Consider the following 14,018-nt stretch of genomic DNA (forward strand, 5'->3'; position numbering starts at 1 on the left):
AATTGAAGGAAACACGACATACCACTGAATTTAACATTTTGTCAGAATAAGATTCCAAGCAGTGACAAAACATTTTGAGATGCATAGTATGTGTAGATAAATGCCTGGCAAACGTTGTTGTTATTTGTGTGTTCGTCTGATTCGCTTCCTTAAAACAGAAAGAAAACATATTAGCTCCGGGATAATATATAGAAGACATAAATTAATTGAATTGTATTCACTCGTCGAAACGTTATGTGTGTGTTAAATATCCTACCGAGTGAGTCAACTAGCGGAATTGGTGTCGCGCTCCGAGAGTTTTCTTCGGGTCACACCAGTGTATGTCGCCATGACGACATGACGCCGTCTCAATGAACAGTAAGCCTGTATGGGTCTGCACACCTATACCTGTATAGAGACATATAGTCGCTAGTTCAATCGAGTAAGCACATAATAATAGAGGACAACGAAAATAGAAGAGGATTTTTTAAAACACTGATAAGATGGCCTCTAAAGGGGTAAGTTGTGTATATACATTTGTAGAATTATCTGTCTTTCGTCCAGCTAAAGTTATTATTTTTTCATTAGCATTTAGTTTGTTTGTGTGTGTTCAACATATAATATATATATTGTTGTAGCTTTTATCGCGATATCTATTCGACTAATAATAGACACACCTGTGTAGCGGAACACCTGGTTTTAAAGAAACGCTATGTAACTCACAAAAGTTATATGGCATAACACTTCATTTGTATCTACCTTCAATACAATGTTTTATTGAAAAACAACTGAAAACAAATTAACAATAAAAAGGTCACCCTGTCTAGTGAGTCTCGTTTCTGATATAAATATGTTATGATTTTTCGTAAAACGAAAGATGTCGATAAATTATTAATTCTCACTTTACGGTAAATGCCTTCGTATGTTTATTAATCTCCTTCGCTTTAATGAAATAACTTGAGTGAAATAACAGAGCCCCTTAACAAATATTGTCGCACTGGCAATCAAGTCAGTATCATACCCCACACCATTTCTTTGTTATTTTCGCAGATTTTACAAAATATACATAAAACATATATATTTCACACACGCTCACTGATAAATATTTTGTATCATCATCATCGTCGGCGGCGTCGTCGTCGTCGTCGTCATCATCGTCGTCGTCGTCGTCGTCGTCATCATCATCAGAGATATGTAATGTAAAAACAACAAGTCTTTGTTCAGTGTGAAAGGGAAGTCGGATAAGGATTTACGGAGGGAAGAGAGAATTAAAAATACAGAACATGTATACATATATGGTGATGTGGAATGTAATGATTCTAGCTGCGATTCGGGGTTATGAGTGAAAAGTTCAAGTGAGTTTTTTTCTGTATTGCGGTTTACATCCTCTCAAGCAAGTGCCATATAAAGGATGATGAGGCCATTCACAGGCAAAGTTAGCATAAAATACAATTGTGTGGTTGCTTACTTCAAATTTCGAAAGAAACAAAGTTCAAGAAATATATTACAAATAGAAGTTGGATTGAATTCGTAAGGGTTGAGTGCATATGATTAGGAAAGAAAACACAAGAGTGTGACAGAAGTTGCTTTGGAACAAGAGACTGAATATTTAAGGTTTTGTGTTGGAGTTTGGATCTTCATTTTTGTAATAAAATCTTATAACTTTAAACTTGAAGATTTTATTACAACGGTTAATTCGGATAGTGTTTAGCATGATAGAAACCATAAAACTCAATATTCGTATCAAGGAAGAAAATGGTGGTTAACATCCACAACTGGAAAGAAACAAACACAAAAAATGAATAAATAAATAATTGAATATAATAAACTCAAAGTCGACCTTGAAAGATTTATTGATTTAGCAATCAGGTGTAGCTTGCACGTGTTCGGTAGCTCATGCATTTATCATTTAAATGTGAATCGCTCTGATAATGTTCTTATCGAAATTAACTGAAGTGGAAAAAGACAAACCTAAACTAGTTAGGACTAAATAGACACACGTCAGACACATACATTGTAGCTCACCACTGAAACGCGAGGAACGAGACATTCCACAGGTGTCAAATTTACACCTGGCTGCATACATTATTACACTGTATATAATTGGAAGGACACTGTAGATATTGAAGAAACGAATTGATCTTATACAGTATGAGAGATGTTAATGAATCATCCAATGTACTATACACTAAGCTAGAAAATAGTGTGACGATATTGACGACAAATCTAAAGCGAAAAAAAAGTCGAACTGGTAGACTCGCATAAATGCATTAAGTTGTAACAATTCACAATAGGTCACTTTTCTGATAATCGATACTGCGTGGTCATCGAAACGTCAGACATGATTTTTTAACTGGTTATCACAGACAAAATGTGTAAAATGTACCAATCTGTACTTGATAGGTAAAGTGACACATTGTCTAATTCAAAACACACTGATTCAGACTAACTACATTTTCAAATAAGAATTAACTTCGCAGTAAGTTGTCGATAATTTTTCGATTTCTGAATATGTGAATTGCCATATTCTATATGTTTAAACCTTAAAGATGAATTATGAGTTAAAACCACACAATGGTATGTTCCCTTTGGCCTACTTGTATTGGTTACGTTCACAGCAGATTTGTTAATAGCTGATTATCGTACTGGTATTGTCCCTGTGGCTTATAAATACAGATGTAATAACCCGGTGATTGGGTTTGTGCCTAAAAGATTGTAGGTAATGGGGACAGCCCTAAAGACATATTTTTCAGAGGTCCGAGTTGCATATTCGGAGGAAACCAGGGTGTGTCATTGTAACAAGACAGTGATAATGTTGACATTGTGCAGGAATTATATATTTATTATGGTATGATAAAAGTTTGATAGAGAGGTATTGACAGTGTTTGATGATGGAATGGTGACTTACACAGGCTGTTTTATGTATAAAGAATTTACCAGGTCGGTTTGACGGAAAGGTGACTTAAATAGTCTATTTGATGTAGAGGAGATTTACATAGCCGGGTTTTGTTGTGAATTTGATAGGGAGGGATGCAGTGTGTTTGATAGAGACATGGGAAGCTTTCTCTTTCATGTCTATCGGTAAGGTTGGACATTATGTATGCATAACATGTAGATAGTTCATCCTTAAAACGTGAATAACTATAATCACACACATTTACCGCCGAGAGTGGGTTTCCATTCGAACTAAATGTGTGTGGTTTTTCTCTACAGTAATCCATAAACTAATAGAAATGACAAGAGGAAACAATGCGATGGTAGTTTGTTAAATCGCTTCCTATATTTCCACCCTTAGACGTAGGAGGAAGCAACTGTAAGACGAAATTTAATTCAATATTCTGAATATTCTTAGTCTATTCTAAATGTACATTGATAGAAGGTATTTACCTCTCGTGTACCTTTGTATAATTATTCCTCACAGGCGTTGCAAGTAATTGGGCTTGGTAGTAGAGTGAATGTTCCCTAGGACACAATACTTCCACAATTACGTCTGTGTATTTAAAGTGTGACACTAGAACGACGGGACAGTGTGGAGCTTGTTCAGAGGAATCACACTGTAAATATTTGATATTTAAATCTATAAGTTATTCCCTTGCCATTCAAAGTATTTAAATGGTTAAACCTGTAAGGTAAAATATATATATACAAAGTCCACTTAAGTTTATCGTTAAGCCCAAAGCTCTCCTATACGGTAGATATCGTTGTATTTTAAACCTTTAAATAGGGTTATGTCTATAATTATGTACCTTAATTGTCAGGTAGCCTGATAACTAACTTTGTGATATCAAATCGGTTCATTAAAATACATATGAAAAATTAATAGCTTTGAATATAAAGGTGAAGAATTTTCGTCAGAATTGAAAACACGTGCGTACCTTTAAGGACGAATTGATTTTAAATTCATGTCGCTGTCACCGTGTGTGTTGTACACAATGGATTGTCAGATACATGTGTAAACGTTTAATGAAACGTTACTATTTAAGTACTCATGTACACGTCGATATTTCTATAACAATGTTTACACATGCGTATGATAATTACAGATTTCCAAAAACATTTTTTTTAAAAAGTGCTTATTCAGTGAGCCAGAACAGTGACGACTTCCATTGAATTACTGTATTACACAGAAAGCAGCAGGCCATGGTATTTCGGCGTCATTGACGACGCCGCGGGATCTTAAACATACAGTTCTACTTTCACTCGATTCACCATTCCACAGTAGCCATATACATTACCCCACATAAACATTCATACTTACATTACACAATCCTCTCTATACACATCACCATACCTATATAGTTCTACTTAAATCCCATACAATACAGCTCACCATTTCTATACATGTCTACTTATATATCCTACCATATAGAGTAATGAACATTACCCCCCCCCCCTCCTCCTCCCATCCCAATACAGTTATACATGTACTCCTTACGATATACATCACCCTACTTAAACATATCCATGTCCCCCTGCAGCTCTAATTATACCCCCTACCATACATATCCATGTTGCCCTGCAGATCTAATTTTACCCCCTACCATACATATCAATGTCCCCCTGCAGCTCTAATTATACCCCCTACCATACATATCCATGTCCCCCTGCAGATCTAATTATACCCCCTACCATACATATCCATGTCCCCCTGCAGCTCTAATTATACCCCCTACCATACATATCCATGTCCCCCTGCAGTTCTAATTATACCCCCTACCATACATATCCATGTCCCCCTGCAGCTCTAATTATACCCCCTACAATACATATCAATGTCCCCCTGCAGCTCTAATTATACCCCCTACCATACATATCCATGTCCCCCTGCAGTTCTAATTATACCCCCTACAATACGTATCCATGTCCCCCTGCAGCTCTAATTATACCCCCTACAATACATATCCATGTCCCCCTGCAGCTCTAATTATACCCCCTACCATTATACCCCCTACCATACATATCCATGTCCCCCTGCAGCTCTAATTTTACCACCTACCATACATATCCATGTCCCCCTGCAGCTCTAATTATACCCCCTACAATACATATCCATGTCCCCCTGCAGATCTAATTATACCCCCTACAATACATATCCATGTCCTTCTGCAGCTCTAATTATACCCCCTACCATACATATCCATGTCCCCTTGCAGCTCTAATTATACCCCCTACAATACGTATCCATGTTCCCCTGCAGCTCTAATTATACCCCCTACCATACATATCCATGTCCCCCTGCAGCTCTAATTATACCCCTACAATACATATCCATGTCCCCCTGCAGATCTAATTATACCCCCTACCATACATATTCATGTCCCCCTGCAGCTCTAATTATACCCCCTACCATACATATCCATGTCCCCCTGCAGATCTAATTATACCCCCCACAATACATATCCATGTCCCCCTGCAGATCTAATTATACCCCCTACCATACATATCCATGTCCCCCTGCAGCTCTAATTATACCCCCTACAATACATATCCATGTCCCCCTGCTGCTCTAATTATACCCCCTACAAAACATATCCATGTCCCCCTGCTGCTCTTATTATACCCCCTACAAAACATATCCATGTCCCCCTGCTGCTCTAATTATACCCCCTACAATACATATCCATGTCCCCCTGCTGTCCCCCTGCTGCTCTAATTATACCCCCTACGATACATATCCATGTCCCCCTGCTGCTCTAATTATACCCCCTACAATACATATCCATGTCCCCCTGCAGCTCTAATTATACCCCCTACAATATGTATCCATGTCCCCCTGCAGCTCTAATTATACCCCCTACAATACATATCCATGTCCCCCTGCTGCTCTAATTATACCCCCTACAATACATATCCATGTCCCCCTGCAGCTCTAATTATACCCCCTACAATACATATCCATGTCCCCCTGCTGCTCTAATTATACCCCCTACAATACATATCCATGTCCCCCTGCAGCTCTAATTATACCCCCTACAATACATATCCATGTCCCCCTGCAGCTCTAATTATACCCCCTACAATACAAAGCTCCTTCCCTATACAGTTCTGCCTATAACCGCTTCTATACATCTCACCTAACGTTTACAGTTATACTTATAATTCCTATCATACACACCAGCTTCTTGTTATAGCCCTCTTTTATTTCTTACCATACACATCACCTTCTGTTTACAGCTCTACCTAAACTCCCTACCATACACATCACCACAATCCCTTCCCCCTCACCCCTACCATACACATCACCTTCTGTTTACAGCTCTACCTAAACTCCCTACCATACACATCACCTTCTGTTTACAGCTCTACCTAAACTCCCTACCATACACATCACCTTCTGTTTACAGCTCTACCTATACTCCCTACCATACACATCACCACCACCCCAACCCCTCACCCCAAACATACACATCACCTTGTTTACAGCTCTACCTATACTCCCTACCATACACATCACCACCACCCCCAACCCCTCACCCAAACATACACATCACCTTCTGTTTACAGCTCTACCTATACTCCCTACCATACACATCACCACCCACCACCACCCCCTCACCCCAACCATACACATCACCTTCTGTTTACAGCTCTACATATACTCCCTACCATACACGTCACCACCCACCCCCTCCCCCTCACCCCAACCATACACATCACCTTCTGTTTACAGCTCTACATATACTCCCTACCATACACATCACCATCCACCCCCTCCCCCTCACCCAAGATCCCCTTTGGCATACACATCACCCTTCCTCGACAACTGTATTTATACTCTTTTCCATTCACATCACACTCCCTGCCATACAGATCAACGTGACTTTACAGCTCTCATTATAACACCTAAAATACACTTTGTCCTCCCTTTACAGCTCTAATTGTACTCCCTACCATACATATTATCGTTCTTTACAGCTCTATTTTTACCCCCTACCATACATATTATCGTTCTTTACAGCTCTATTTTTACCCCCTACCATACATATTATCGTTCTTTACAGCTCTATTTTTACCCCCTACCATACATATTATCGTTCTTTACAGCTCTAATCTTACCCCTACCATACATATTACCGTCCTTTACTGCTCTAATTGTACTCCCTACCATACATATTATCGTCCTTTACAGCTCTAATTGTACTCCCTACCATACATATTATCGTCCTTTACAGCTCTAATTTTACCCCTACCATACATATTACCGTCCCTTACAGCTCTAATTGTACTCCTACCATACATATTACCGTCCATTACAGCTCTAATTGTACCCCCTACCATACATATTACCGACCTTTACAGCTCTGATTGAACCCCCTACCATACATATTACCGTCCTTTACAGCTCTAATTTTACCCCCAACTACCATATTACCGTCCTTTACAGCTCTGATTTTACACCCTACCATACATATTACCGACCTTTACAGCTCTGATTGTACCCCCTACCATACATATTACCGTCCTTTACAGCTCTAATTTTACCCCCTACTACCATATTACCGTCCTTTACAGCTCTGATTTTACACCCTACGATACATATTACCGACCTTTACAGCTCTAATTGTACCCCCTACCATACATATTACCGACCTTTACAGCTCTGATTGTACCCCCTACCATACATATTACCGTCCTTTACAGCTCTAATTTTACCCCCTACTACCATATTACCGTCCTTTACAGCTCTAATTTTACACCCTACCATACATATTACCGTCCTTTACAGCTCTAATTGTACCCCCTACCATACATATTGCCGTCCTTTACAGCTCTATTTATACCCCTACCATCCATATTACCGTCCTTTACAGCTCTAATTGTACCCCCTACCATACATATTACCGTCCTTTACAGCTCTATTTATACCTCTACCATACATATACTCCCTACCATACATATTACTGTCCTTTACAGCTCTAATTGTACCCCCTACGATACATATTACCGTCCATTACAGCTCTAATTGTACCCCCTACCATACATATTACCGTCCTTTACAGCTCTAATTTACCCACTACCATATATATTACCGTCCTTTACAGCTCTATTTTTACCCCCTACCATACATAGCACCGTCCTTTACAGCTCTAATTTTACCTCCTACCATACATATTACGTCCTTTACAGCTCTAATTTTACCCCCTACCATACATATTACCGTCCTTTACAGCTCTAATTTTACCCCCTACCATACATATTACCGTCCTTTACAGCTCTAATTTTACCCCCTACCATACATATTACCGTCCTTTACAGCTCTAATTTTACTCCTACCATACATATTACCGTCCTTTACAGCTCTAATTTTACTCCTACCATACATATTACCGTCCTTTACAGCTCTAATTTTACTCCTACCATACATATTACCGTCCTTTACAGCTCTAATTTTACCCCCTACCATACACATTACCGTCCTTTACAGCTCTAATTTTACTCCTACTATACATATTACCGTCCTTTATAGCTCTAATTGTACTCCCTATCATAAATATTACCGTCCTTTACAGCTCTAATTTTACCACCTACTATACATATTACCGTCCTTTACAGCTTTATTTTCACTCCCTATCATACATATTACCGTCCTTTACAGCTCTAATTTTACTCCTACCATACATATTACCGTCCATTACAGCTTTAATTTTACCTCCTACCATACATATCACCGTCCTTTACAGCTCTAATTTTACCCCCTACCATACATATTACCGTCCTTTACAGCTTTATTTTCACTCCCTACCATACATATTACCGTCCTTTACAGCTCTAATTTTACCCCTACCATCCACATTTTGCCGTCCTTTACAGCTCTAATTGTACCCCCTACCATACATATTACCGTCCTTTACAGCTCTGATTGTACCCCCTACCATACATATTACCGTCCTTTACAGCTCTAATTTTACCCCTACTATCCATATTACCGTCGTTTACAGCTCTAATATTACACCCTACCATACATATTATCGTCCTTTACAGCTCTGATTGTACCCCCTACCATACATATTACCGTCCTTTACAGCTCTAATTGTACCCCCTACCATACATATTACCGTCCTTTACAGCTCTATTTATACCCCTACCATACATATCACCGTCCTTTACAGCTCAATTTTACCCCCTACCATACATATTACCGTCCTTTACAGCTCTAATTTTACCCCCTACTACCATATTACCGTCCTTTACAGCTCTATTTTTCCCCTACCATACATATTACCGTCCTTTACAGCTCTAATTTTACCCCTACCATACATATTACCGTCCTTTACAGCTCTAATTTTACCCCCTACCATACATATTACCGTCCATTACAGCTCTATTTTTACCCCCTACCATATAATTTTTTCCCCTACCATACATATTACCGTCCTTTACAGCTCTATTTTTACCCCCTACCATACATATTACCGTCCTTTACAGCTCTATTTTTACCCCCTATCATACATATTACCGTCCTTTACAGCTCTAATTTTACCCCCTACCATACATATTACCGTCCTTTACAGCTCTACCTATACGTTCTACTATACAAATCACCTCTCCCTTTATCAAATCGTGAAATCATGGTTGTTATTCATCACGACACACTGTCAAATCTTATCACACTTTGATACTTTTGCATTCCGAAAGATACACCCTACGTCAACAATATATTGCCTTAGATGTTCTACTCTCATATCCATTGCTCTTGGTACAATCGATAGACACACTATTCTGCACCAAACACAGTTTATAAGCATGAACGTAATTTTACGTGTATATCATAGATTATATTGACATACATGACTGTTAACGGCATTCTTTGTCTGCTCTGTTTAATCGATCAATCATACTGGCTTTTCCTGTCTCGTCATTTAATTATAGCTCACTTAGATAATGTGTGTGAGACCACGTTTACCTACAACGTCGTATCTCGGTTATGGTAAATGTACGAACCAATCTGGACATGAACATTTTAGTCAGTTAGCAATGCAAGTTGACAATTGTTTTATGTGATCAGTCAACTAAGAGAGCCGTTTTGTTGAAACTTTTTGGTAGAACAGAATATTAACTTCCGACCTATCGATTGTTCAAAGTTATCATAACCTATAGAATATCCCTTCAAGTATTTTTGTAGAAATTAAAAAAAGGGTTTTTGCAATAAAATTGCATTATCAAACATATACATCAACAATTTGAAAATTGGTTCGTCAAAAATCGTATTCAAAGAATAGATAAGTCACTTAACACTCTTAATGTACATCTGATTCACATTGAACATCATTTCCATCTAAAACGCTTCCCAGCGGAGAAAGAAAGTAACACTAAGGCAGGTAATCCAGTCAGCATATCGCTAACCCAGGTAAACATTTCTTGGTCTTACCTGCATTGAACTTAGCATCACAACATCAACAAGCATTGTTGCATCGACATTCATTTTAAACTAAGAATATCTCTAGTTTGAGAAACTATAAAATAGGTGTTGATGACATTTAACAAGTAAATTTTCATCTTACAATTTTGATCGTTTTTTTTTTTTTTTTTCACTATTATAAGGGGTGATTATTTGATGTCATAAATGTTGCATATAATCTATAGAAAAATCTATCATTTCTTAATTTCACAAGACCTGTTCTGTAACTGTAGTGCGTCTCAATGGATATAATAAGAAATTCGAATTCTTGTGAGGCCGGACTTTAATTATTAGATTTTGTATCAGCCATGTCAAGAGATACGATGCTAGTAATTTAATGAATAATACATCCGAGGGTAGTCTTAGATACGGGGTCAATACTCACTGACGTCGTTACATAATTTCAACCAGGAAAAAAATCTTATTTACTTTGCCCCCACAGTGAGATCGTGTCAGGTGTTCAGGCTATATATATAGTGTATACATAAGTACTCCTATACAGGTAAGGATAATACTATGTTTATGATAATGGCCGTAGCGACTAAATAACAACAGAACCAAGTATATATTGACTACATCAGATAATCTAACCACACAGGGTCATTGCACGATGTTACTCGCTGAACAATGGGCTCTTCCTATTTCAATCCAAGATGTCTTTAAATCCTTCTAACAAACGTTAAAATGCACATTTCATTTGTATTTATACTATTAAATCATCTATCATGAGGTGAGTTTAGTTAAATCAATAATACCAGATTATTCTATTGGTCACTATAGAAAGACAATATAATTATTACTGTATGTTAAGATATACCTCTTGGTAGTAATGGTGTAAATATGATCAACAATGCCATGGAAAGCGGCGTGGTAGGAGAAATATCTTAATGATCATGAACATTTTTCCATTCATTCAATTAAAAAATCCGGCGATATTTTAAGTAGAGAAATAATACATAAATATATATTAACGTTAGGATTGTATATTAACAGTAGTAATAATATACAGATATTCTACATCACATTATTATCAATACTAAGACTTCTCGGTCTGTGAATTTGGTGAAATGGCCTATCCAAATAATGATTAAATATGTGCATTAGTTATGAACGTGCATATTTTTTACGTAACCAAAACACCAAATATGTATACATTTATATAACGAAGGTTCCAGTACATGCCTGTTAGAATCAAATGCATTTTATGTAAATTATTGTGGCATGTATAGAGAATTTTTCTACAATACTTATATGTGTATATTGCACATAATATGGATAACACACAAGTATACAAGTGTGGCGATTAACATTGAAAACCTTTGTATTGATTGAAGGAATACGGACAGGGATAAAACAAATCCACACAAAATACCACTAAGGTGATTATCTACATTCAGCCATATTAAAAATCTTGCTTTAAAGCACTGTGCGTCGTAATATACAGCTTAGACATCTGGGACAATCTGTCAATACCGTCACTGAGGGTGACACAGAGGCAAAACCTGTTGACATATTCTGATTGGCTACGTGTTAACAGACATGCATACTGACACATAGATACAAATGACATGTAATAGGATGCTAGATTCTAAAATCTTTCTTTAGAAGTAATCAGAGGTGGGGGAGGGCGAAGTGGGTGTTTACTTAAGAAACAAACAGTTTTCGTCTGTTCATTGAACTACAAATTGTAAATTTGGCATTGTTAATAATTATCCTATCGGTATATTATTTTGAGCAAAATCTGTGCTGTAAAACACCGGTCTGTTAGTTTTAAGCTCACCTGACATGGCTTGGTCCAATTGGAATTGAATTGAAATAGAGCAATTTAAGAAACGGTCCTTTTTCTTCTATTTCAATGCATGAGTATTTGTCCCAATTTCTAATGAAATATGCTTGGCTGAATGGACATCAACTGTAAAAACAAAGTGTTCGGCCTCCTTAGGCGACATGGTTCCGGTCTTATAGGAAAAACAGAGAAAATTATTTTTAAAAGACTTCCTTATTCTTTAGGATTGTATAGATGTTGTCCCAATGTGGTCTGGTGCATGCTTTGGTGAAAGGGAATCAGTTGTATAAACGATGGGTGTCGGTCCTCTGGGACAGAGTTCAATAGTGAAAAAACCCTCTGAAACCCTTGTTTTGTTGGAATGTTTTGATTCTGTCCTGATTTGGTCTGAAGCATGACTAGTTGAAATGATTCTTATTTTGTGTCAAACAGAAGTCTGATATCCGAGATGTTGGGTTCCATTGGTGAATGAAAGTTCTTTAAAATGCTTCTTTCGTACAAAGGATATTGTCTAACTTTAATCAGAAGCAATATTTATGAATTGTGTGTCCGACATCTGTTTGACCACACGGCTGGGGAACAATAGGAAAGTTATTTTATAAACTATTTGTAATGTTTGAAATTCCTTGTTTAATGTATAGCTGAATTAGCCAGGAGAGCGATGCAGCGCATTTGGGCCTCTTGTTTTTACACCAATCTTTGAAAGTTGCTGTCTACAAACTGTATTCAATTATGAGTAAATATACAATGTATTTAAAGCTATACATGTACATAAGGCATTTAGGAATTCGTGTAGCCCGTTTTATCTTTATCAAAACAAACGTAAAGTTTTTCAATAAATATTGCAGTGGTGTTTTGATGTTAACTTTTGTGAACAGTTGCATTAGACTGTTGTCTTGGTAGGGACAAAAATAAATCTTGACGTTTATTTTACATACCACGGTCTTAATTTTGAAAATTTGACATTATTTTAACTAATATTGAATTAAAAGAAAGATAATTGAACCGCATATGGAGCAGAATCGTTCGCAAAATCATTCACGCAATCGCGAGTTTAAGCCATTCTGGAGAATGTCCTGAGAAAATCCGCAATGTTTACTTTACATACAGCATTTGAAATACAAATGGTGTTGTTTATCAGATTTTCCGGACGGAAAAGGTCGTTGCACATGAGTACTACATTTTAGGTCATAAACTTCATGCTTAGATATCGATTTAATAATTCGTTAACGTGATTGATCTGTTAATATACAAACAAAATGGCGCCCCTTTTGTAAGTACATAATATGTTTCCTTTGTGCCCAATCACTTCTTTACAAAATAGGTGGTGTCAGGATATCATATCGATTTTATGGCACTGTTAGTGTTTGGTTGCTATACGTAGCATGCCTTCTCATATTACAAAACTCAACGATACAGAAACAATATGAATTGATGTGAAAACCTTCCCACTATTGGTGAATTTACTTCTTTATTACACTTGTGGAATTCAACATAAACACACTATTATATTTCATATCTCAGTGTGAGGTTCGTCTTGCAAGTCATATTCTGTACTTTCCAAAGTAAGATTTTCAGTTTCATATCATTTTATGTTATTTTGATGGTGTGACTTGTCAAGAGTCCATAAAATGAGTTACAATATTGTTTTGTGTTTCTAACAAACGACAACTCTCAGGTTTCAATGGGGTTTAATGCTGCATTAGCTAAAACACTAGAACAGTAATTGATTTCAAATGCGGCTTGTTGTTTTATCAGGGGAAAAAATCAATATTTTCTAACGAGGAACAATGCGGCTTTTATAACTTAAGTATGATTGTTGGCAAAGCAACAGCTACATAAGTACATAACACC

General features: G+C 37.2%; 1 protein-coding gene across 1 annotated transcript in view; it reads left to right on the forward strand.

The window, feature by feature from the left end:
* The first annotated feature begins 482 nt into the window (after nt 1-482).
* Nucleotides 483-14,018, forward strand: part of LOC132565140 (myosin-10-like) — a 30,074-nt gene continuing 16,538 nt past the window's right edge. The window contains exon 1 of the mRNA XM_060229752.1: nt 483-497. Within this exon, the coding sequence (XP_060085735.1) occupies nt 483-497 (15 nt within the window). The remainder of the gene's footprint in view (nt 498-14,018) is intronic.

The sequence above is a fragment of the Ylistrum balloti genome, unplaced genomic scaffold (genome assembly GCF_031769215.1).
Source record: "Ylistrum balloti isolate Yb309-2 unplaced genomic scaffold, AGI_CSIRO_Ybal_v1 Utg369696, whole genome shotgun sequence".
Classification (NCBI taxonomy): Eukaryota; Metazoa; Mollusca; class Bivalvia; order Pectinida; family Pectinidae; genus Ylistrum; species Ylistrum balloti.